Consider the following 27124-nt stretch of genomic DNA (forward strand, 5'->3'; position numbering starts at 1 on the left):
CCACAGAAACCAGACCATTATCATCACATATTGTGAATCTTCGATCAACAGTTTTATCATACAATTCTTACACAGGCAGCGCTTACAAATACAATTGGTTATTTACAGTAGTGAAGCACAGACAACTAAAATCCTACCCTTGGTCCCCACCCAGGCATTCCCTACTATAAAATAGCCTTGAGTCACAATTCCAAAGTTTTTTGTGCAACTCTTACATGCATTAGTAAATAACAAAAAGAAGTGCTGTCTCTGTAAGCAACAGGAGCACTGTTCTACAAATCTCAAATCTCAATACTTTTTTAGAATGATTTGACAAATCTGTTAATGGCAATGAGAGTTCTGGTTGTGCAAAGACAACCACACCAGGGACTGGTCAGGAATATGGAAAAAGCAGAGTACTGTGACTAATACTGTTAATGCCTCTTTACACAAGATTACAGAGTCACATTCTCAAATCCTGAGGGGAATTTGGCTTAGTAGCTCACTCTCTCTGATACTTTTAAAGAACAGAATGTAAGGTGCTGAAAACATTTATCTGGCAAGAAAATATTCTGAGACAGTCTTAAGGGTAAAATAATTTCACAGTAGGTGGGTCCAGGCACGCAAAGCAGTTTGGAAGGTAACAAAGAAACTGAAGGGAGTTATGATTAAGACACAAAATAACATTATGGAGTCATGTTCTTCATTGCTCAAAAGAAATGTGATCAGTAACAAACTTGATGCATGACATCTCTCATAGTATCCATTCAAGTTATTCTTTTAAGTAGTAAATTAGTTTAAAAAGTGATATTATAAATAACAGACATTTAATGAAAGAATGGTTGAAATGTAGAATATGTGGGATTTTTTTTCAGTCTTGTAAAAATATTATCAGCTAATTAAATACGCAAAAAAACCACAGAACATATAAGGTTAGTATTTAGTTAAATGTTTCTAAAAATACATTTGATTAATGTTGCTAATTCCTCTATCCACAAGTTCATATTCTCAAACTGTAAAGAAGAATGTAGAATTTAATGATTCATTTTTAAAGATAATGTCAATGAATAATAGGTATTCTGTCCTGAAGAGAACAGGAACTCACATAATCACTCATAAAAATTTAAGAATTAATATCATTTTATATTACTATAACAACACTACAGCACTATTTGATTTAGGCAAAATGCTTATTATTCTTAAAGCACTTAGTCCTGTTACAGTCTGTTACCAGCAATTTTTGTAGCACTGTTTCCCAGGAGAGATCTGCTGAAATACAGAAAAAGGCACTCCCTGGAAAAGCTGTGTGACTCCTCTGTCTTGTAGCACAAAGTGTAACAAAACACAGCATTTTGACCAAAATATTTAGAAGTCTTGCTTAATTCAGATTTTTTTTTTTGCATCTGTTTGATTTGTTAACTTATTCAAATATAAATACATGATCTCCCATCCCAAACCGGAAGACTTTAGTACCACGTCCTTCAGTCAGTCCCGTACGCAGCAACTCACATTTCAGAGAGAGCCAGTAAAAAAACATGCACCTGGAAATGGTGTCATAATGGCTCCCAGAGCCAAATTATGAATAATTTTCCTTTTTCATAATGATTTTCCTTTTTCACTTATTGTCTTACCTGGTCCCAGTACGACAAATAGGACTACTAATTGTTTATTTCAGTGGCCATATTCTGGCCTTCTGTTTTACTTGGTAACAAACTAGTAGTTTTGTCATTTCATACTACTGACAATATGAAATATCATTAAAAAATAAGAAGTAGGGACATTCTTTATTTGTCAGTATCACCAGTCAACTTCTCTTCTTCTCATACAAGGTTTGAAATCTCTTCATCAGCATATACCTGCCTGTAACCCCCATCTATGTTGAATCCAAAGAGGAGTTATGCCTTTCACAAGCCAAATTCTGATTTATACCATATCTAGAGACATCCATTTGAAAGACTGCAAGGTGAAAAAATTATGTGGTATTTTTTCCTCATGAAATACACAAAGGTGTACATTGAAAACACTTTAATTTTCAAAAATAATAGGAAATTAATTGATATGAAAAATATATCATCATATGACGCATATAGTTATAAAATAGCTTTTCATAGTAAGTACACTTTTTTCTGACTTCATGTTATGGGAAATCACAAGGCTCTTTTATTCTATAAAGATTAATCAGTTGATGAAGAGCCTAACTGAGCAGAGGATTCTGCTCTCTGCAGTTCTACAGTATAAACACTACTTTACAGCTACACTTCATTGTACTTTAGTGTTTAAATTTTTTAGCCTATTCAGTTCAAATAAATTCTCAGCACATGCCTATATGATCTGTCTATTCAATTTATATTAAAAAGTAATTCTTAATACCTTTCCAGATATTTAGCTTGGGCAGAAATACACATAAGAACAAGTTGATACTTAAAAAGTTTTGCATCAAATGTAAAGACAGTATCCGACATCAGTGAAGACAGATTTTCAGATTTGTTGTCATAGCTCTGCCACATACAGTTGGTCTGCTTTCTCTAATTTAAGATCTCAAAGCCCCTTTTTAAGACTGATTGCTTCCAGATGTATGGGATAGTATCAGTGGAGAGAAAGAGAAGGCATACTTCTCACTGATGTAATTGAAATCGTAGAGAAAAAGCAGCCTCAGCAAATCAAAGTCAATCCCTTCAGTGTATTTGTTTACCCTGTCCTTTGTAACATGCTGAATTTTCCTTTCTTAAATTTTCAGTCAAACACCAGAAAAAGAGAGACATTTTGCCTACACAATTTCTTAGTCACAGGACTCTGTTTGCTGCCTTATTCAGGGCAAGAGTGTATCTTTATTCACTGAAGAACACCTGCCCTAGTGAACTGAATTCGGTGAAGCCATTTGTAAAGTGACACATTCACCCTATGGAAGATCTAACATCCTAAGGACCACATACACCACATTGTGATACTGTAACGGGGTGGTTCATGTGGGTATTAATAGAAACAGAGCACAACTGTGCTAGACTGCAAGTTCACATTCTCTGCATCATTGGTATGTAACTATCACCTGCACATGACATTGTAGCTCTTCAGCGACCTGTAAGAAATATCTGACAATTTTATTTCCTGTATTTCTTTACTGATTTCTAATAGAAGACAACACTCTGCCATTATTGGACTCTTTTTTGTGTAAATGAGCGAGCAGCCTGAATTTTAAATAGGCAGACAAAATGAACCGTAGGTCAACAAAGAAGGCTGTTATCCAGGAGGCTGGGCTACTTCTCCTGTATTGTCTGCCCTGCTAATTCAGTTCTGCAGAGCTAGCAGTCAAGGCCCATTTGAAAATATGGTATTAGATAAGAAAGTCTGTGTTTATGACAGAGTTCTTCTAATGTCTAGTCTACAGTTCAACAAAACACTGAGAAAAACACTGGGCTAGAATCCTAAACAATAAAGCATAAAACTGTAGTGCTTCATAGCCAAATATAATGTTTTCAAATGTTTCAGAATAATTTTTATATTCCTATATTTGTATTTAAGGCAAGATTCTTGTAATTATGAACATGTGAAACTGAAAATCATAATCATTTGTTTTTATTGTACTTATTATTACATAAACACAGTATTATTATTTTTTCCCAGAAGAAAAATGAAAGCATTGGTAAGACAAGTATGAGGTCCTCTAACAGGACATGATACACAAGTGAGCTGGCTGTATGTTGAATTGTCTCTGAAAATAAAATCAGAACAATGGAAACATCAACATGTTCATTCCTCTCTGTTCTGCTCCTCACTTGCAGTAACCACTCCACACCATAAGCTAAAGTTGTCTCCAACTGGGTCTTCTCTGTTTCCTGCTTTCAGTTTGCCTTGGATTTATGTGAGGCACACATGAATGGGAAGCATTAAAACCTCTTTATTCCCAAAATACATGATGGAATATTTAGATAAAATTTCTCCAAATGTGTCAGAATATTAAAAAGAAAAGAAAGCAAAACCAAACACGCAAACACAAAAAACCAACCAACAAACCAAACAAAACCCAAAAAAAAACAAAACAACAGTCACCATACGCAAAAAAATATTAATAGGATTAGCACAGACAAATTTCCAGACTTCCAGAGCAGGAACATTTTTAAAGGATGAGTGAGAAATAATTTAATTTTTTGTAATATCTATCTTCACAGTAAGCAAATACACTTTCAGTCTAGACCAGCCCTTTTAGTGGATAAGTCTGAAAAACCAAATGCATTGAAATCTTGGAGTTTATTTTCCTACACCAATTTTTTCCTTACACTGAATTTTTGAAATTTCAAACTGAAAAAAAAAGAAATTAAGGATATTTTATATGTTTGTGGATAAAATTTCTAGAGACACTCTCACTATGAGAATTAGATTTTAATACCAAAGTTCAAGAGAAGACTAAAAACCAGCTAGTGGTCCAACCATGTTAAAGACCATACAACCATAAAAAGTAATCATAGCAGATTAGAACTATGTAGGTCCAATAGTCTGGAAAATCATAAGAAATCATGTATATATACTCTGATAGTCACAGGTGGTTGAAGCATGTGTGCATTGTACGCAGCATCTGTTGTTAATTATTCCTCCTTATCTAAATCAAAACTCTGAGTTCATAAATAATAATGAGGCAAACACACCATCCTTTCAACACACATAAGCAAGTTCCCACTGCTGTAGATTGAATGTTGTGTTAACAAGTACCGCCACTAGAGGATACTGTTGTCGTATTACTATGCACACACATTAAGTACATGAAATTACTGCAACGTTCAAGTTACTTATTTTCTAAAGCTAGGAAAAAATACTGTATTTCAATAAAGGAATTTTTGTGTGTGTGTGCGAGACAAACCCTAAAGCCTGTTTTTTGAACAAAAATTAGCAAAATCACATGGCATAATTGCTTATTAGTTTATCTTTACTAACAATCTGTAATATGCTATTTGTTTTCAAGTAAGTGGAATTAATGTATCTCAGGCAGAGTGTGCTACCTGGGAATCTCCTGGAAGGAGACAGCACTTGTGCAGGGGTCTGGCATAGAGCAGATAACTGAATTTTATTCTGGTGGTACTGGATATTTGAGAGAGTGACAGGTATTAGACTTAAAATTGACTGGCAGCCTACTGAGGACTAGGAGCAGATCAGACCAAGCTCAGGAATACTCACTTATGGCAACAACACGGAATAAGAAACTCACTCCTGTAATACATTACTTATACCCTCACTTCAGCAAAGCAGAGATAAATAAGCTGCAGACTTCAATTAAAACGTGCAGAATGAATGCGGGAAAAAAACCTGCACAAGTTTGAAGAGTACACTGTGTCAAATAAAAAGCCACGACAAATTACTGTCATCAGGAACAAGAAAGGAAAGGAGAAGAAACCATCCCAGTCATCCCCCACAGCTCCAGCTGATGCAGTACAGCTGTAAGTATCTCCATGCTCAAAATAAAAATTCTAATTTTGGGGCAAAAAAACACCACTAACTTTAGTCTGGTGATGATGTGGACATTATTATTCTATTGAGAGGGCCAGAATATATTTTACAAACTTGTTTTCAGGTGAAAATCTCCAGTGGAACACAGTGAACTCATTTAGACATTTAGACCTAGGATGACCTTATGACCTTATTTGACACACTGAACACCACATTCTTCAGAACCAGAGAGAGTTTTTCCTTAATATTTATTATGTGCTTACATTACTAACATGAAAATACTTAAATTAAGGTGTGCATTTACTGAGTTATTTTGGATTGCTTTAATTTAAAAAGTCAACAGGTTTAGTAATTGTTAGTACTTAGAGAAGAAAACTAACAGTAAATGTGGCTTAGAAAATGAGACTTATGAGAGAGGTGAAGAATCTGAAAGACTGTTAATTCTCTTGTTAATTCTCTTTATACGTGAAAGGTAATTATAAAAAGATGATCATCTACTGCTCAATATATGGACTAGAAGAAACACTGGAAATATTAATTAAATAGTACACTGAGAAGAATTAAAACAATTATTATGATAATTCTGCCAAGGAACAGACCCACTAAGAAGGCTGTAAAACCTTCTTTACCGAAGGCTTTTCAGTAAATTTAAATGTGCCTGTCATAGATTATTAAGGAGAAAAAAACAAGACGAGCAATAGGCTATCACAGATTATATCCTCACATCTATTCCACCTTTCCTATATATAATTCTTGTACGATCCTAAACAGCTCCAAGACAAAAATCTCTACTCATTTGCAATCTTACTAAAAATCAATGCTGAGTGGCAAAATGTCATTGCACCTGACTGGTCCACTCATTTTATCAGTAATACTAATAGGACATTTTTAGGGATCTGAACTAGGTACATACTAGCTATTAATAATTAAGAAAAAAGCTGTCCCCATTATTGGTGGGGTTTTTCAGTTGTAAACACATACAGTGAGCACAGTCTCGCTATGCACTTGAGCAAAAATCACCATGTCAATAATTTTCTATTCTTTTCTTAGCTGTCAGTTCATCAATAATATCAGGCAACTCCCAACCTTGGGAACTCTACTACCAATCTCTGAAAGTTTGTTTACAGTACTGAAACCAGTCACTAGAAAAAGGAACTAGTAGTTACTAAATACAAAAGAACCCCAAATTCTTCAGCTTTGTCACCCCACCACAGAAACATTAGTATTCCAAACAGAGTTATTTAAATTCAGTTAGGGTTATAACTTTATTAAATTTTATTAGGTCATCTTTATTTAAAATGAACTGAACATGAGTAATTTTGAACCCAGCAAACTCCAAAAACATTTTGCAGAGATTTTTCCTGTGAACTGCTTCTTTATGCCTTACAATTGTACAGATGAAATCACCTTACTGCGGTTGTTTTCATAAACATATTTTACTCCCATTTTAGTAGACTTTTGTATTAATGTATGTTAATATTCCAGCATTACACTTTATTGTTTGCAGATGATATTTAAGCAATAAAATTCTCTATTCTGCATTCTAAAGAAATCCACTAAATCTATAAGACCTTCTATAGAATGAACTGCTTCATTTAGATAAAGGTTTGGGGGTTTGTCTGTGACTGCTGAAACCTGTTTTAAGTTGTAGTTCTCATTTTCTTACAAATTAATTTCATTTTCCTTGAAACATTTACAGCTCTTTAATTGCATACAATGTCAGAACATGTGTCCTGGGTTGTTCAGTTAAGTCATTGTTATTATTATTACATAATATTATTATATCTGCACCAACAAGACACTTGGCTGAAGGTATAAGTGTTCAGACACATTCAGTTTTGTTTTTAAATGCACATGATTAAGCAACTGTGAAAAGATAACTGCTGGCAGATGATCTTTACAGAAATGGCCAACAGCTTTCATAAAAAGAAGTCTAAATACATTGTCAACAGAGATACTGAACTCTGATCTGCAAAACATTTTAACCAGCATTAATTGATTTGAGGTGGGGAAAGGAGACCCAAAACTGAACTTCAGGTTCTGGACCATGACCACTCACACATTACCCAGGACATTAGTCTAATTTTTCTTAAAATTTAATCAGCAAGTTGCAGAGATATTAAGAAATTATTTTCTCCTGTATTTCACCTCTCAGTCTTTTGGCTTTTGTTATACTGCTATGAAATATGTTCTCCAATTGCCAGTGACTATGGAGGACCTGGATTTTTAATGTCAGGGTTTCAACTGGCTTTCCTAATTCAGATACGCTCTGCATAACCTAAATAATAGCAACAAGAATGCTTCATATCCCACCTTAATCCCTACCTCATTTTTTATATAAAAGCTGTGTCTGAGGTTGAGTTTGAATTCAGAATCAAACAGGGTTGTGAAAAATACCCTGCTGAATGAGCTAGGTGAGGTGGCAAGAGTGCTACAGCAGACGTAGCAAATACTGATTAGCAAAAATGAGACACAATTTGTCTCACTTGAAGAATTACAATAAATACAACTACAAAAAAATCCCCATCTAAACCAGTCTAGGACCCATCTGTACCTGTTTATCTATATAACCTCTTCAGAGTTTCTTACAGAAGGGTGAATATTGGGAACAGAAAAGGCCTTGATGCTGGTCCTTGTCCTGAAGGTCAAAGCCAAAATGAGCAGCCAGACCAGCAGGGAGACCAATCTGCAGCAAATCCTTAGAGATCCTGTAATTTATGCTGTCAGTTACCTACCAGGCACTGGTTGCCATAGCTATAGCTCCTCAGTCCCTCTGTACTGCAGTAATACAAGCTTTGAGCCACAAAGGCATGAAAACTACAGAGATCTGTAGAGATAAACAGCCAAGCTTTTGGTGGTTTTGGCCAGTTCACGCTACTTGATATTAAAACAAATTTTTTTTAAAAAAAATCATAGACAAAGAGGAACTTTTATTTCACAAATGTCTTGGATCAAGGATGAAACCTGCGTGCCATTTTCTTCCAGGCACATAATTATTTTTCCAGTGTACACAAACCACCCTTTCTAAGGAAAAAGAGATCAATACTTAAAAAAAAAGTAAGACTTTCAGAGACATTAAGAACTTAACAGCTAATACCATCTTGTTTAGGCTGCGGTCTTTCATCTGACAATTTATCAAATGATATTGTTCCACAATATAAAATCAAAACAACTCCCCAAATGATAAGACTGTAAATTATGTGTTTGAATGGCTTGAGTTCTAATGCAATAATTGTAATGTGACTGGTGAAACTGTTAATTAAAAATGTTAAAACATTGTTCAAAACAAACAAATTCTCTAGATATTTCTGGCTATTTTACTATCATTGACATTTCCACTGACAGAACTGCACCAATCTATGTGAGCATTCAGGTTCTTAAGTCCAAAACATTACATTACTCATTTCATAGCATCAAGTCATTTATATTATTAAGTACTAAAATAGTTGTTTGAGTTATAATAAATTACTATACAAGTTACTCTTCTTGGCTGAGACTCCCTCTTTTGGAAAAGTATTTCGAAGCAGTGATAAAACTTATTAATGTAGCGTAGATACTTATGAAAACACTAAGCAACCTCACACTCATGGATCAATTCTGTTGTTAGACCACATGCTTTAATTCTTTTTATCCCCTAAAACAGAAAATATCATTAAACTTTCCATGGCTGCTAGAGCTCAGAAGATAAATAATGCCAAGATAGCTCATGCTGGAAGAACTAAGAGCAACATAAAAGCTAGATCACAATCCCTAAATACATTATTAATGATGTTTTCTTCTCCAATCAGCAGATGGACACTGAACAGCTCAAGTGACTGGTAATGGGATACACAGCTTTTCATCTCAAAGTATCTGCTTCAGGTCTGCCTCATGTGGATCATGACAGTTACTGTTTGACAGGTATTCAATAGCCAAAATGTAATAACCAGTTTCAGTCTAGCTTTTCTTGTACAAACTGGTTAACAAAGCTGGCACGTTGTTTTCAAACTCAGGGCTGAGTTGGCCAGGGGACTGGGTTATCCTTTCAGGTCTAAAGGTTCAGCCCTTCAAAACAAATTTGAAACCCAGGTGCAAGTGGGACAATGGACTCAGTGGTATTTTCCATTAGTGTCCATCAGGTGTTTTTTTCAATGACTATATGAACTTTTAAACACATAAACAAACAAACAAACAAAAAAACAAATAGAAGAAAATCAATCTGAGATGAATGGAAAAAAAAGTTAGTGTAATGAGACAGACTAGTGTTTTCATAAAGCTTGGTGTGAAGGACATGATGTATTCTTCTTTTACATGCACAAGGCACAAGAATTTTTAATATGGATATAAACACACAGTATGCATGCAAAACATCTCTATTGTCCAAAAAGAATTAGTAAATTGATAAAAATCAACTGATTGTAACTCCCTTTTGCAGGAAGCCTGGCAGTTGCTTTTCTCAACAAAACTCACCATAAGCTTTGAATTTATTGTAGGTTTTGTTCATGTTTAAACAACACACCAGCCACACTTATGTTTTCACTGAATCCAATCAAAATTAGGAGTTTTTCAAACCAGACCCAATGGCTGCCTACATCACCTGGAATCTGATAGCAAAATAAGTAATAATGCAGAAGAACTCCCCCCGTGGAAGGGAAATTTCCAGCAGGGTATATTTGGAGTAAGCCTAGCAATAGCCATCTCAGACATAATCAATAAGCCAACTTCAAACATAAAGTCAGTATCATATGAAAGCTTTTTTAACAAGAATATTTTTGAAGATGTACCAGGCATGAAAGAGAATTTACACGTAGAAGTGCTGCAGACATCTAGCGGTAGGTCATACGTTGAGTCAAAATTGTTAAAGATACAACTGTGTTACCTCCTTGACATCCATGGACACTACCTTCAAGTTTTATCTTCTCTCAGCTCAGTACAGACCATGGAGACAGACGCTAAAGACTGCTCTCTGATAGGATTAAATCCTTTAGGTTAAAGATGGCTGAACATATAACTTAAATCTGGATCTCTGTATATCTACACAAATCCATTACAATCATACTTCAATAGAATGATTGAAATTCAGTTTGTATCAAAAGTTACTTGTTATCACAGTTACCAGAATGGCAGTCCAGATTGCCTTCTTCTTTATTCTAGGCACTGTAGAGACAAATTGCAATAAGGATAGACAAGAGAGATAAAAGATGTGAAATAGAAACAGAAACACAGAGATCAACTTGTCAAAATCACACTGCAAATCAATGGTCACATTAGGAATAGAATCTAGATCATTCAATCCCCAGTCCTTTGCTGAGCTCACAGAGTGTTCCCTCAGGCTTTTTCTAAGACATCTTTATTAGCCATCAGTGTTAACCAGTAGTAATTAAAGTTAGACCATAAAAAGATCTTTTAAACACAAAGCATCTGAACTTAACATCTCTCTGTAATGTTTACAGAACAATCAAAAGTTGACTAAGAGGCTCCTGAATACATCTGCTGTACCATGTGTATTCAAGGTTCGCTCAGGCCTACGTGAGCCTGCTGGGCCAGCTGGATGCAGTGAACAGCATGCACAGGAATGCAAGGGTCAGCATCAAGTGATGAACTTCATCTCTTCAGGCCAAATTACACTGACCTATACACAGCTGAGCAGCCTGGAAATGCACAGTCAAAGCTTGAACACACCCATCTGAGTGACTAGCAAGCCTTTCCATCTCAAGCAATGTATACCTCGAAAATTTTCCTGTTTAATTGCTCAGCTTTTGATCATTCTCCTCTCACTCTGGCTTCAAGCCCACAACTTATGCACATAGCTAATTTAGCATTTCATTGAATAATCCTATATGAACCATATTGTTTGGGAAGTACATAGTAAAACCAGATTTTACTGTGAAAAAGACATTTCCTTACTAGTATTTCATATACAGTGCTATAATACTTCAGCCTTGAATTAAAACCTCTGGTTGGTTCCATAATACAGGTAAATTAAAAAAAAAATTCTTAAAAGATTAGCTATTAGTTCATCTACTTTCTGACATTCTAGATAAATACTAAAATGCCTTCACATATTTAGCAGAACTAAAATTCAAATCCAACTTACTACAGTCAGAGAAAAACTAATTAACTTGGGGTGATGAGTAGGATTTCTATTTAAATGTATGTTAAGAAACCTTTCTTCATGTATCTTACATACCTTATCTTCTTTCTGAACACATTTTGTTTACCTTACTACCATTATCCTCTTTACATATCAGAAAGAAGATTTAAAGGTAAAGTACTATGGGAATTATGAACAGGGAGTTACCAATCTGCTTCTTTCATACACTAATAACAGGGATTTTTTATTTCAATTTATTTCGAAAAACAGGTAACTTTCAAATGACTGCTGATTCTTTCTCTGAAACAAAAATAAAGGAGTCCATAAAGAAATCTGGGCATTTAGTCTACAAATTAGAAAAAACAATATAGACAATAGGCTGCCCACAGAACTACCTTGGTAGCCCCAGTGAAAGGAAGGGAAAAACAGCTCTCACAATTTATTCTTGAATCAATGTCACATGTATAGGAACTCTTCTCTAAACAGCCAACAAATGGATGAACTGCAAGTCTTGTGATAAAGTTGAAAAGAAACACATAGGATTGCAATAAAAACAAGAGCAGACACACACAGCATGCTGGAAACAGGAGCTGCTTTGTGAAATTAAACTCTGTAAGAACAGTTGTGATCAATCAGCTCTGCTGACATCAATACATGCCATTTTCACAGACAGCGAAAAACTGTGGACAGCAACAAAAGAGCATAGAGTTAAAACACCCATGAACCTCTGTGAAGGGAATGCATCATGTATAAAGATTATGTGTTATGCTTCTATGGAATGCATGCAGGCAAAAATCTGTGTCAAAGGCCTTGTTTTTTCACATCTTAGTAATTGTCCACACATACTATTTTCTGTCAGTACTTTTATTCACCTGCCTGGTGTTCAAAAGACATTCTAGCATACCTAAGAAATGATAATAAAATGTAAACACAACTCACACCTATGTAGAATTTCTAAAATAAATACTGAACACAAGATGAAAACAAATTTAAGTCTAGGGCAAAATCTGTACAGGCATACCAGACAGACAGAACACACCATGATATAAATACAGATGGAAGAGAAATCTGCAGTTACGTTGGCCTAACACCTCCTTTTGTAAGGTTCTAGTTTGAAATGCTTATAAACTTTGCCAATGTTTAATTGCTCCATCCAAATATTTTCAGAGAATCTGATTTTTTTAAACCTTCAGTAAAAATGGAGCTGACATCTTCTAAAATGTGACTAAGCAAAAATATTCTGGTTTGCCAAAGTGGACAAATTCTTACAACTCTGATAGTGAAACACTGAATTTAGAATGATGAACTCCTCGGTGCAGCAGGGATGTGGAGCTCCTGGAGTGAGTCCAGCAGAAAGCCACAAATCATTTAGGGACTGGAGCATCTCTCTCACAAGGAAAGGCTGAGAGAGCTGGGCCTGTTCAGTCTTAAGAAGAGACAAATGAGAGGGCACTTCATCAATATGTACAAGTATTCAAAGGGAAGGTGTCAGGAGGATGGAGCTGGGCTCTTTTCAGTGATAGGACAACAGGACAAGAGGGAAGGGGCAGAAACTGATGCACAGGAAGTTCCACCAGAACATGAGGAAGAACTTCTTTACTGTGCAGTGACTGCGCACTGGAACAGATTGCCCAGAGAGGGTGTGGAGTCTCCCTCACTGGAGATATCCAAGAACCATCTGGACGCAATCCTGTGCCATGTGCTCTGGGATGACCCTGTATGAGCAGGGAGGTTGGACCAGGCGACCCACTGTGATCCCTTCCAGCCTGACCCGTTCTGTGCTTCTGTGGCTCGCGAGTTTTGCCATTCAGTAGAATCTACAGCTGAATTACAGACCAAGGCTTTCAACGTAGCACATAAAGAGATTTTGACTACACCTGTACTATCAGGTTGAATCATTGCGTGTTTGGTTCCAAAGTTCTCTTAATTAGCATTCACTCTGTGCACATGCTTGATTATTCCTGGAATACCCTCTGAAGCAAAATAACAAGGTGTTCTCTTAGGCAAAATCTAGAAGCCATTCAGTAGCTAGATAGCTCTAGGAAATGGATTGAGTACAAAGTCCCTCTGCACTTGATCCAATCCTCCAACATCATCCTTGCAAGCCTTTTGCCTGGCGTGACCCCATAACACGTCTCTCTGATAACATGTTACAGTAGCAGATAAGTGGTGTGCCGCAAGCACTTCTCCTTTTATCTTGGGCAAACAAAATAGGGATTTGTTATTAAAGAACCTTTCAAAATTGTTCTCATATGAAAACACAGACTTTAAAGTGCCAAAAGGGAGTTGGTGTGGCAGAGGATTCTAATCACAGCTTTTGAATGGGGGACCCTGACTACCTAAAAAGCTTGATGCTGAGGGGTTTCAATGTAGTCCCAGGCAACAATATTCAAAAACAATCTTCACCCATCCTAAAGTACACAGTAAGAAAGGGCCTGATCACAGGATGTGAGTGCAGCAGAGGAGTGATATTTGTGCTGTGCATGCAGAAAGGCTGTGGAAAGGCCTGCAGAAGCTTACAAGATCCCTGCAAAACCTGCACAGTGTAGCAGCAGGCAGCCTGCCCTAGGGGGAGCAAGCCAAAAGCTCTGTTGATGGAAGCTGCTCCTCACATTCTGACAAGGAAGCACGGATTGCTCCTGAAAATCAGAAATGCAGAGTATTCATCAGCTGAGAAGACGGACACTTCTGAGCATACATAGAAGCAGACCCTCATGCATCCACAAACTCGTGGTACTTGCAGGGTTAAGTCCTGAGTGTGCCTTCTGAGTGTGTCTTTCAACTGTTCCCACACTGAGATAAAAATATACAGCTATATTAGCTATGACAAATCCTAAAAAAGGCAGAAAAAAAAGAATGAAGTGTTGAAAGAGAAAATCTTGCACGGCATCAACAGGAGGTACAATTAATTGGATCTCTTAGTTCATTCTATAAATACCAACTTAAGTATGATAAAAACGAAAATGTAGGAGTCTTAGCTGCAGTCACCTTTATGTTACTAGTCTCACTCATCTGATACAAAATTAATCTTCCCTTTGATATCATGTGGGAAGAAGGAATCCTAGTACATGTATGGGAACATTCTACTTAATGCAGCAAAACCCCAGAATGAAAAACGACTGCTAAAAATTGCACAAAATACACCATAAAAATACTCAATTTGGATATGAAAAAGAGAAGAACCGTCAAAAATAAACATGTCCTTTCTACCCTCTAAATGCTAGGCACAGACAATAAATGTTAAACAGATTATTATATCATATTTTCAAGTATCTCTTAACTCATTACAAATGCAAAAAATAAACCCACACAAATAATGAAAATTACACCTCAATTCATACATGTTACCAACAGAGTTGCACCTCTCTCAGTTTATTCTCATGGAAAGATTCAACTCCATGACATGCAGCAAAGTCTTGCTTTAATGATCCTTTTATTTGCTTCACTGAGACAGAAGAACACCAAGCGATTTGTGCAAAGTATTTTAATGTTACTATTTTTGTAATTTGCATCTCTATGGAATTTGAGTACCAGTACACAAATGCAGGCACTTCTCATAGGAATTGGCTTTCTGGATAAGACAAATGGTTCATCCGGCTTAATAGCCTGTCTTTTACTTTGATCATCATCTGAATTCCCACATGTAGGTCATTTTAATACTTAATAACCACCGTGCAAACTGTGGCCACAAGCAGATAAAAATGTTTTAACTCATTAGATAATATTAGACATTTTGGTTATATATTATTTGTCCAGGATATTACTGAATCTCAGTAGTGATGCCTGCCATGTAGTTTAACCCCAGTAGGCAGCTAAGGACCACACAGCCACTCACTCACCTAACCCCAGTGGGATGGGAGTGAGATTCAGAAGCTTAAAAGTATGAAATTTCATAGGTTGAGAAAAAGACTGTTTAACAATTAAAAAAAAAGAAGAGAGAAAATAAAAAATAAATATGCAAAAAAACACCAAACAATTGCTCACCACCAGCCAAATGATGCCCAGCCAGTCCCCACGCAGTGGCAGCCCCAGCCAACCTCCCCATCCGTCCATCCAGCTTTACTGCTGAGCAAGATGACATACAGTATGGAATATCCCTTGGGTCAGCAGGGGTCAGCTGTCCCACCTGTGTCCCATCTCATCCTCTTGTGCAGCCCCAGCCTCTTCATTGGTGAGACAGTGTAAGGAACAGAAAAGGCCTTGAGGTTGTGTAATCACTGCTCAGCCACAACAAAGCCATTCTTATGTTATTAACAGTGTTTTCATCCCAAATCCAAAGCATAGCTAACCCCTTAGAAGCTACTGTTAAGAAATGTAACTCTATCCCAGCTAAAACCAGCACAATGCCTTAGTAACATTCTTCGTGAATTTTCCATCCTCATTATTTATGTTTTTTCACATTCATTTTAAAATTAACTTGGCCTAAACAGAAGTCCAGAATCCACGTGTTAATTAATATAGACAGTGGTTACTGGCATATAACAGCAGGCCAGTTACCAGCCATATGTGGCAGCATTTCCAAGTGGTCCAGGAGCTCTATTTAAGCTCTGGCCTGTGCACCTAAACCTGGCCCATTCTGTCAGAGCTGTGTCTCTATCCAGCCCTGTCTCTTTCCAGCATGACTTACTGACCGACTTTCCTAAGTGGACCTCAGGTGTACATTGCAGGTACACCATTCTCTCTGGCCCTGGTCTCCTGGATGAACTTTAAACCTATGTTATAATAGTCCTCTCTCTGGGCTTGCCTCCTTCAATCTCAGATCTGCGTGATAGGAAGTCTTGTGTCCATTTTGGTCTCCTGTTTTTCCTTAGTGGATTTCTTGGATGGACCTCTGACTTTTTACCTTGCCTTGTCTCAGACTGGTGACTATCACCATGCTGACCCCACTGGGACGGTACCCTGGACAGAGAGGACCTTGTCTTTGCTGTAGCCATGTTCTTTTCCAAGCTCTTTCTCTCTCATGGGACAACTCTTGCTGCTCCCCAGTAGAAGATAAGCAAGGTGACTTCTGGTTTTGCCAGAAAGCCTCTGAGAGCTTACTGAAAAGGGTGTGTAACATGAGTTTCACTACTTATCTGAGGGAAAGAAAGTCATGATTTTTTTTTTTTTAAGTAAAAAATCTCCTAGCAAACCTTCTCTATAATGCTATCATTGCCTAAATAATTGATAATATTGTTCACTACATTCAAATGAAATCTTATCATTTTTTTTAAACTTAAGAGGCAAGGAAGAGAGTGAAATGGATTAAGAACAGACAAAACTCAAAGAAATATGCATTTCAATGTAATAATTCCATGGTCAATGAAAATTCTAAAAGCTGATATTTAGATAGCATAATTAAATATCCATGAGCATTTTTAAAAATTTTTTACCAGTCCAAATTTTACAAAAATATGCATCAGTATTAGAGCTAGAAGGTATCCAATACTGACACTATTACACACACATATATGATTAATTATGGTTCTGAATGTGCATCATCTATAATGTGCATCTAATAATTGTTAAAAATGCCAATAATTGCCATTTGTAACCACGTGGTCACACACAGAGCTAAAATATCATGCTGTTTACATGCATGAAGCTCTGAATTTGACCCATAACTCATTACCTCAAGAGTCTGACTTTTATACAGCTTTGAATAAATTGTTTCGCAACCTTTACAACACTGCAGATTGTGACAGCAGGATATCCAACACTAATGGATTTTAAAAGAGTTGAGAATTAGAGCCTTACAATTTAGATTGAGAACAGCACAAGAATTATTTAATGTAATTATTTAATGTAATTCAGGGTAAGTAGAATGAATCCATGCTTGTGGAGAAAGTTCCTGAAAGATGTTTAAGCTTTTTTTGGAAGTTGAACATACTGGTTTTGCAGCTTTTGGTGCTAGGTTGCATGGAAGCAGAGTCTATTGCAGGTGCTGATGAAGTAGTTTATTCTCTCAGTTAGTTCCTTCAGACATAATCTGGCAGTTTCATTTGTTCCTGACAGGAAAGTTACCTTAAGTAGTAGTTTGGCCAGCACAAGCATGAAAAAAATTTGTTTAGATTTCAACCCATCTGTTCCAGCCTCCTTACTGGCAGTGGTGCTTCCATTTTCAATTTTCTCTTTACATCTGACACAGAGCCCCAGAAAGGAAGAGATCTGCTTCAGTCAATGAAGAGATGTTTGGAGAAACAGCCTGACAATGTTTGACAACTATGTATAATGATGACAGTTCATTGGCTTCTCAAACCTTGTCCACAAGTGCGGTTGCACAGTTTTAGTTGAGCCAAATTAACAGCTTCCTAGCAAAAGGTCTCATTGTCTCCTGTCTCACTGCTCAGTTAGTTTTCTGCCATTTTAACAAGCTGAACTGGCATAACACCCAATTAAACTAGAGACAGTGCATGGGAAGCAGTAAAGTCATACAACTGGGGATGGAAGATGTCATCCATCACAGTGACAGTGATCTGTTCAATAAGCTCAGGTCAGAGCGTGACAACAAAAATAAATGAAAAAGCAAACAAAAAAGAATATCCAATACTGCTGGAAAGAACTAACTGTGTAAATATTGGCACCCTGGACACTTGGCCCATTTTCAAGCTATTAAATATTATCCAGGTGTTTTACACAATATTTGACATTATTTGGTGATTTAACTTTTGCAAGTTTAGACAATTTCATCAGTACAGCAAAAAACACAAATTGGAAACTATCCTACATGCATTAGTTTTTGACATTTTAATTACAGAGAGAGGTCTGCATCTGTTCTCGTTTTTGAAAACACCTAGTTTGCATGAAACGTTCAGAAGTTAATGCAAATATTAATATGGTCATATTCACACTCATATTACATCACCTTATTTACATAGTTAATCCTACTCTGTAGCAGAATAATAAGGTCCACAGTGACGTACCATTGTAGTAAAAATAAGATTTCATTGTGTAAGTCATGTGTCTTATTCTCATGTTTTATGAAGATACTGGAGCATACAGATGGAACTATTTTTCTTGTAAACCTCCTCCACCCACTGACTATTTCATCTAATACAGCAGGCCTTGAAAAACACAATTGCTTTCTGTTACTGGTGAATTAGACTCTGCAGCAAGTGCAGTGAGGGGGAGTCAAGTTTTCACAAGAGTTTCTACATCTGTGGTCACAAAGAAAACCTCCTAAATGTCAACTAATTCAGCACCATCTTCTGAACCTGTATTCAGTCCAGCGTATTGATTCAAGGTTTCTCAGCTAACTGTAAAATAAGGACAGACAATTTTAGCTGCTGCAATTCAGAAGCACTTGGGTAACATCGATACTGACAGAGTTTTTCCATTATTTGGAAAAACTATGAGCACTAGCAAGCACAAAGGAGGCCAAGAGCCAATGAGAAACTCATTAAGCTGCTTAAACTGATCTAAATCTAGGCTGTTGAGGTCACATCCCGCCCCCGCCGCATATTTCCACCCCCTTCCTTCAGCCAATGCTAGTGTTTACAGAAGCAGGTGGTGGTGTGCCAGTTCAAGGCAAAAAAAAAAAAAAAAAAAAAAAAAAAAAAAAAAAAAAAAAAAAAAAAAAAAAAAAAAAAAAAAAAAAAAAAAAAAAAAAAAAAGGAAAAAAAAGCAAAAGTCAACCCAAACCCAACCCAAACCAACACACTGCTTTGGAACGACAGTTTTCAACCCGATCAATTCTGTGAACAGGTTTAAGGAGCTGCACAGTACCAGCATGAGTGCGGAGGAGAGAGATAGGAGCACAACAGCTGGGAATTAAGAGTAGTTTAAGCTTCTACAAAACTGAAACCTAACAAAGAACTGGAAGCTCTTGAGTTTATTCTTAGCTGTACAAACCCTTTCACTCATCAAGCTCCAGACTACAGATGGAGGTAGATTTCTTTCCTTCACTCTCACTTAGTATGCCCGAAATCCATTTATTCTGTTGGTCAGAAATCTCATTTATTAATAGTAACTCATTCATGACTGGCTATTAACAGAGGTACAATAGTGATAACTGCACTGCATTTGTAAACCCTCAAACCAGAGAAGATTAAGGAAAGGATAAGAGGCAGACATGATTTGTTTTCTAGCACTTAAGAATCAGGAAAGGAAGGGGACTGAAGTAAGACGAAGCAGCTCTCCATAGTGAGTAGACTTCTTTGCAATGCCTGGAAAAGGGAAAGTTTCTTTGTCCTTTTAGCCACAGCAAAAGCAGTGTTCAAATATAATGGATACAAGCTGATGTTAGGTATCATCCCATCAGACACAAGTGGTTATTAGAAATCCCAGTTCCCAAAAAAGAGAGCATAGCTGTTTGCTCATACTGGCTTTGATACTTACAGGTTGGGTAAGGAAGGATATCAATTTCACTTTTATGCTTTATTTATTAAGCTGTAATTTTTCTGTCCTTTAGCAGTGCAGCACAATTAGAATTTAACACGTATGTCCAACCTAAATTTTAAATGCTTTATGTCCTGGCACTATTATGAGTATTAATGTCCCCTGCACTTTTTCCTCAGCTAAAAGTAATTTGGGGCTTAATCTAGCAGTGTGAGAAATAAAATTTGTAGATTTTCCAGATGGAGTATCTACACATTTCTTTTATCCAAGATTGTTCTGACTTTTTTTTTTTGCATTCTGCCTTTGAGAGATTAAAAAGCGATTTGTTCACTGATAATTTAAAAAAATTATCGCTGGTACAGGCGGGCACCGTGAAAACACACACACACACCCGCGCCCAAGCTTTTAAAAGCTAACAAGGGATAAAGGTACTGTTAGGAAGCCAGGCTGCAACTTCGCAGAGCTCACCTTTTCCTCATGCACCGCACACTGCAAGCGTGCTCTGAAGTCCTCAAACTGATGATGGGCACACGCGGTTTCTACCAGAGGGCCAGCGTGCGTCGGGTATGCCCTATGTTAGGATTTTTTCGGGGTTTTTTTTGCTTAACATTCCCGCTCTCCAGTGACAGGCACTCGGAGTCCCTCACCACCCAGAGCGGCTCAGGGCGGGGGGGGTGCAGCGATCCCCCGCTTCCCACGCGCTGAGCAAGAGCCTGCCGGAGGCTCGGGGCGCTGAGGACACCTCAACCCCCCCCGCTGTCCCCGCTCAGCCCCCGAGGCCGCCCCGAGGCGTGGCCGGAGCCCGGACAGACGCGCCGGGATCACCCCGACCCCACCGGGAGCGCCCCGGACCCGCCGAGCTTCGGGGGGGGAGGCGGGGGCACCCTCAGCCCCGCCCGCGCGGGTGACGCGACGCGAGGCGCGGCCCACGTGACGCGCGCAGCCAATGGGCGGGCTCGAACGGTCCCCGCGGGCGGGGGAGGAAGGGGGGGGTGAGGCCGGCGCGGAGCGGGGGAGCGGCGGTGGCAGCGCGGGGCGGGCGCGGCGCGGGCCGAGCGGGGCCGGCGGGGGCTGCGCCTCCGCGGACATGCCGAATAAAAACAAGAAGGAGAAAGTGAGTCGGGCCGGGGGCTCGCGGCGGGGAGGAGGGGTTTGGGGGTCGGGGGGGCGAGCCCCGCGGGGAGGCAGTGGGGCGCAGGCCCCGCGGGGAGGAGGAGGAGGAGGAGGAGGAGGAGGAGGGGCCTGGGGCGGGGGGCGGCAGCGGCGAGCGGAGCGCGGCGCCCGCTCCCCGGTGCGGGGCAGAGCCGGGCGAGGGATGCCCTCCTCCTCCACAGCTGTGTGCCGGCCCCCGCCTTCCTCCCAGAGCCGGGCGCTGGGGAAGGGGCAGCTCCCGGTGGGGCCTAGGCCGGGGGTGCTGATGCGGGGTCCCGGTGTCGCCTCGGTGGGGGCGGCCGCGGGTTCGGCGTGCGGAGGAGTGCGGGAGGGAGGGGATGGGAAACGTGTCTTGCTGCGGCTGGCGGAGGCTGAGCGGGGAGAGGTCTCGCTGGGCTCGGCCCGGGGGTGTTGGGGAGCGGGAAGGGGTGTTTTCCAAGCAGGGCTGCGTGGGGGGTCTTTCCCCACGGCTGCTCCCCCGCACCCCATCACGGGAAGTTTGGCTGCTGCGTAGCTCAGGCTGCGGTGGGAGTTGTGCTTGGGGGATCTCCATAAGTATCCCAGGAGCGCTAATCGCCTCTCGGGAGTCTTTCAGCTCCTTTTCCTGACAATAGAAGAGGATCTTTGGTCCCACTTAGCCTCGAGCTCCACCGGCGCTCCCGGGAGGGATTCGTCTGGTGGCCACGAAAGGGGCTTGCACGAGTAATGATGGCAGAAAACTTGTAAATCCAGCAGGAAGTTAGCTGGATCGCACTCTGTTTTGTGTGAGAGGCAATTAGCCACGTGAGTGGAAGTCAGAGACAGCGAAGTGTGCTGTCTGCCTCATCCAGCTGCCGGCCCTCTCGACCGCTCCTGTTTGGTGGATCCTGTTTGTCTTTTAGTTTGTCAACATCGCTTTAAAATTAGATGTAGGGAAGTTGGGTGTTGTGGTTTGTGGGGGTTTGTTCGCTTTAATTTTTTTTCCCAATATTCGTGGCACCTTTGACGTTAAAAACATTGAAACTTTCTCTGAGAATAACAAATGTCAAAAGTACACTGCGGGTGAAGGATGCGAGTTAAGTAGGATGCTGTGAGAGAGAAAAGTGAGTTGTGGGCCTACTTCTAATACGAGACTTTCTAGTTCCTAGAACAGACAAAATAATGAAGTGTAAAATGTGTACTATAATCATACTGGTTTCAGAGCTAAACTAAATATAAACATTTCTGGAGCTGTAAACTGAAGAGAGCAAGTTCACAGACATAGTTCAAATCACTTGCATTCTTTGTCTCTGCCTGCTCACCTATGGAAAGCTTGTCTTTACGGGTGAATTTTGAGGCATAAATAAATTTCCAAAGCCTTTCTACAGAAAAAAATGTTTAAGGCAACTTTATAGAGACTGATAGTTCTTCCAATAAAACAGTATAATTTTCTTTCTGTTAATGTCATTACTTTAGTGAGTGTCTAAAAAAACCTGATTTCTTGACTTGAAAATCTGTCTAGATCTTCTTTTTAGAAAAACTGAGACTGCAAACTTTTATTTTTTTAAGGAACCTACAAAATCAGTCAAGAGTGGAAAAAGTGGCAAAGATGGACAAGATAACCAAGACCATGAGGTAAATATTATTAAAATATGTAGTGTTTTTCCACACTAATTTGTCATGACTTTTAAAGAGTGTTATAATTTTGAGATGATAGGTGGTTTTGAGGAAAAATGACTGTGAACAACTGCCCTGGTATTTGTCAAGATAAGAGAATAAGCTTTTAAGGAAGTCAGTTTTATTTAGAGTAAATAAATATTTGCTTGCTACAATCTTTAATGCTCATCTGTTTCCTTTTTTAGTCATGAGATGTGCATCTGTCTTATTTTCTAGTGTTATTGTGAAGGTTTGGGCTTGTCTTCCAGTTGCTCACTGTAGTTTTTATCATTCTCTCTAATTCCCAGATGTCCCTTCTCTCAAACTGTCGATGCTGGCATGTCAGTTAAGTGTCAGTAACCTGTTATATTGTAAGGAGACCTTTGGCTTAATCAAAGGCTGCCAGCTGTTTTGTTGTGCGGTTTCTTTTTATAGGTATACGATGGAGTGTTCCTTTTTTGACTGATTATTCTGTTGTAGATGGTGATTTTTTTTTCCTTCTGCATTGCTCTCTGTTTTGCCCACCAGCAAGGCACAGCAACTTGAAAGGGGTCGATTAAATCATTATTCACTCCCTTTCCCACATCAATCCAGAAACTCAGAATTAGTAGTTCTTCTGCATTTAGAATCTACTGTTCAGGTGGTTTTCTTGAAGTTTTCTTTAAAATATTCGTACTAGCTTAAATGTAAAATGTTGTACTGAAAAGCTGATGTATTTCAGCCTCTAAACTACATGTCTGGATGCTGACAGATAATGTTTGAGAACAAAATACTCATCTAACTTTACTGTTTTTGCTGCTCAGAAATGACTGTTAGGGATAGGTGGGTGGGAATATTTTTTACGTGCTTTCTGATGCACTTCAGTGAGTTCCGGTTTGTGTGTTGAGCAGAAAGATTCATGTTACTGTCATAAATTAATAAGGTCCTTAAAGCTTGTAAACTACGAGTAAAAGTATTTTGGCACATTCCAGTAAGAGTGATTGAGTTTTGATGGAAGGAAGCTCGGTACCAGAAGGGATCTTACCTATGAGGGAAGCTCATAGAATGAAATGGTAAATATATCAGTGTAGATGTTTGTAATGGTGTAAATAGATGTACTTTATTGCCATATGTTCTGCCTTTACAGTATATTGCTGTGATATTAAAAAGAGCATCGCTTCTTGGCCATAATTTTAATTCCTGTGCAGTTGTAAGGATCATCGTTATCAGCACCTTTGCTGGACGTTTGTTGACTACTTGTTTTCTCAAGCTTCTGAATGAGAAGTTGCTAGACCAAGACTGACTTTTTTTTTTTTTTTTTTTTCATTCCCTCTTGGTACTCCAGGATAGAGTATAAAGCTCCCATAATTAATAAACCAGGAACTTTAAGTGTTAGCTGAAAGTGTATATGTAGGTTTGTTTGACATTTCTTTCTGTGTTTGCAGATCTGGCTTTTTATTTTTTAAACTTAAAATTTGAAAGAGATGAGTCTCAATAGGAGAATATGTTTCAGTGTTCATGCACTGTTTCTTTTGTCCTTCTGGGTAGAATTCCCAATGACCAGTACAGTTTACTTGTCTGTGATACTTAATCATATGTGAATAGGGGCAGAATGGGAAAGGAACTGGGAATGTGACTGGCACATGTCATTTGTTTGTAATTCCCAATGGGCATTAGTCTCCATATAATTTTGAACACCTCGATGCTTGACTCATTAACTTAATTAATAGAGTAATTGCACACAAATAGTAATGTAGACTTGGCATTCTAACGTGGCTGGCTGTAATTATGATGTGTGTTAGCTGGAGCTTATATGAGCAGAAAGGAGGCTATTTGTTAGCGTAGTGAAGGTTAGTAAATATAGACATAATCTGGAGCATACTCTAATACATTTTTAGGTTTCTTTTTTCTTTAAAGAAGGTTTTCTTCATGTTCCCTTGCACATATGTTTTAACATGGCGTTTGAGATATCCTCTTCTAGACTATGAGTAGGTTTGGAATTATGCTGATTCGTTTCAGCTTTTTGTTTCTCAAAATGCAGTTGATGCATATGCATTTGATGCAAATGAATTTAATGCAAATGGCAGATTGTAAAGACTAGAAACCGTCTGCTGTTCAAAGAACAGGGACAACACAAGCAGCAGCATCCCACAAATACTTTATTTATAGACGCTTTTATAGCACAACGAAATTCATGATGCCTTGAACTTCTATAGATAAAAAAGTACAACAGATCTTAATATTTACAAAAGTAAACACGTGTTTTTCCTGTCTTGCAGTCAGGGAAATGAGATTTCAGTTGATTGAAGCTATAGAGCAAGTTTGAAAAGGGATTGAAATGACTCCTGGTATGCCAGGTCAGAATGCTTATGCTGAAAAAGGGTGAAAATTACTTAAACTGAGGGCTCTTGCATTGGCTGTGCCTTGGTTACTTAATGTAATACTGAAAAAGCCTTGCAGCATATGAAGCAACATGGACCTCTCTTCTTATTTGCTGTGTAGACAGCAGTTGATGCTCAAGGGGAGAGATTCAGAAGCAGTAAATGTGTGGTTTTCCATTCTGGTATACTTTTCTTTAAGCCAGTATGTGGCTTAGAAGGTTGCTTAACTGGGTATTGTGTAAAAATTGGTTTCGTATTATTAATGATGTAATTGACTTTTTTTTTTTAATATTGTTATATTTAGATTTTTTTTTCACCCCCTCCAAACCCTGCTTCATATCCCCTAGATAGGAGGACCTCTGTTACTTAGATTGTCCTTCTCTGTTTCCATCTTCTGTTCTTTTTGTGACAGAAATGCCAGAAATGCACTTGCCTCATTGATAAACTTTGGTGTAGAGTTCTGTTTTGTCACAGGAGTGTGGAGGTCTACTTTTGAGTTAAGGCAGGAGTAACTTATTGACTGTCTAATTTCTTTAGAAAGAGGCAGCTGGGTAATAGTTAATGATTGTTGAGAAACATCACCTTTTTCTATCTCTAGCAAAACCTAACACTTATAATAATTCAAGGGCAGTACTTTAGCAGTGGTTTTCAAATACTGCCACAGGGGAAGGAAGTTAAAATTTGAACTCTATATACTCTTAGTTCTGTGGGGAGGTGTGTGCTAAATCTTGCACTTTTCACCAGTCACTGAAATGGTCCAGGAGCATTTGGACAACTAATTCACTGCTGAGAGTCACCTGGGGGATGGAAGGGCCAGAAGTAGCTGGTAACCTTTCCTACCGGACAATAGTAGGTGACTGGGAGTGATGGCATCTTCTAGGTCTGGCTCAACTGGCTTTAGAAGGCGTGAAACTTCTAAATTTAAAATTGTATTAGTTTAGCTTCTGAGTAGTCTGTAGAAGGGAAAGAGTATTTTTGTTGTTTAAGACAGTACTGGCTGGGTAACTTGCAGCAAACAAGAACAGAAATCGTAACTCATTTTTCTGCCGTGCAGAGCAGCAAACGGAAGGCTAATGTGGTTTTGAGGAGCATATGTGTGTTAGTGTATTCTCATTGTTTCCATGTGCTGCTCTGGTTGCTTCTTGCTACTTTAAAGGTATTTTGTTGTGGTTTTTGTCATACAGACAAATCAAAATGTAATAAAATACAAACCGCATTGGCCTTTTTGCTTGCTTTGCAAGAAATAGCTTGATTTATCGACAGCATGTGTTGCTCATGTTGGACTGTAATCGCTATTGAAACCAATTTTAAAAAAGTTCTGCCACTGTCTCACAGCCATCACTTTTCAGCAGATATACTAAACATTGTTAATAACTTCCAGTGCAGCAATTTTGTCAGGCTTTGTTTTCAGGAGTTTTTCTTTCTGCTTTTCGAAGCCCTTATTATTTAAAAATTAATTTCTTAGGCAAATCAACGTAGTAGTAATATTTTTTTGATAGTAGAATTACCAAAAAATTACAAAAATCTCTCTTTAATAAGCCATCTTCAAAACTTCATCAGAAGTAAGGATTTCATCTTTCTGAAAGAACTTTTAGAGGTGGCCATTCAGTCTTCCATCATCAACTTTCCTATATTAGACAGCACGTGGTGGGGAAAGACTATCAGTATTCTTGCTACTACTTTTACTGATTCCTGATTCCATGAGCACTTATGGTTGTCACTTTCCTTAAAAATAAGAAACTGCAAAAGTAATGGGGAAGCAGTGCCAGTGGTTTTGCATAGGTTTCTTAGCAGAGATCATATGTAGAAGTATCCTAATATTTAAAGGAAAACAACAAAGAGACAAAAGCAATAAATTCAGCATTTCTGTATTAACAAATTTCTGTGATCATCATCAGCAAGCTACTTAGAAAGTTGACTCAATATTTTTTATGTTCTATTGCTTATTTTTTTCATATTTACTGTTTGTGTTTTGCATTGTGGTGCTATTTACCCTGAGAAACAAATGTATCTGATCTTCAAGATGTTGCATGGGGACTGTTATACAGTGTCCAGCTTGTGGCTAGATTTTTCTACTTCAGAATTTTTTAGGTTATACTTCAAAGTCTTGGCACAAGGAAGTACTAATTAGGCAGCTCATTAGGGACCGCAGCAGAGGAGCTTGAGGTTTGCGTATTGGAGAGGAGAGAATCCC

At 38.4% G+C, this 27124-nt stretch overlaps 1 protein-coding gene and 1 long non-coding RNA gene across 3 annotated transcripts in view; one reads left to right on the forward strand and one right to left on the reverse strand.

Moving 5' to 3' along the window:
- LOC114062326 overlaps positions 1–20642 on the reverse strand; it is a 51872-nt gene extending 31230 nt beyond the window's left edge. The window contains exons 1-3 of one of the 2 annotated variants that reach the window (XR_003572347.1): positions 20273–20642; positions 11696–11788; positions 10164–10551 (exon numbers count right to left, since the gene is read on the reverse strand). This is a non-coding gene — a long non-coding RNA (uncharacterized LOC114062326). Of the gene's footprint in view, positions 1–10163; positions 10552–11695; positions 11789–20272 lie in introns of those variants that run through there. The other variant, XR_003572348.1, reaches the window with a different exon arrangement.
- A 199-nt stretch (positions 20643–20841) lies between these two features.
- The window catches only part of PPP2R5C (protein phosphatase 2 regulatory subunit B'gamma), a 79639-nt gene continuing 73356 nt past the window's right edge, over positions 20842–27124 (forward strand). The window contains exons 1-2 of the mRNA XM_027893590.1: positions 20842–20918; positions 22484–22549. Of these exons, the coding sequence (XP_027749391.1) occupies positions 20892–20918; positions 22484–22549 (93 nt within the window). The 5' untranslated portion in view covers positions 20842–20891. The remainder of the gene's footprint in view (positions 20919–22483; positions 22550–27124) is intronic.

Source organism: Empidonax traillii, unplaced genomic scaffold (genome assembly GCF_003031625.1).
Source record: "Empidonax traillii isolate 1590-97213 ecotype Southwest subspecies unplaced genomic scaffold, ASM303162v1 scaffold398:size1781980, whole genome shotgun sequence".
NCBI lineage: Eukaryota > Metazoa > Chordata > Aves > Passeriformes > Tyrannidae > Empidonax > Empidonax traillii.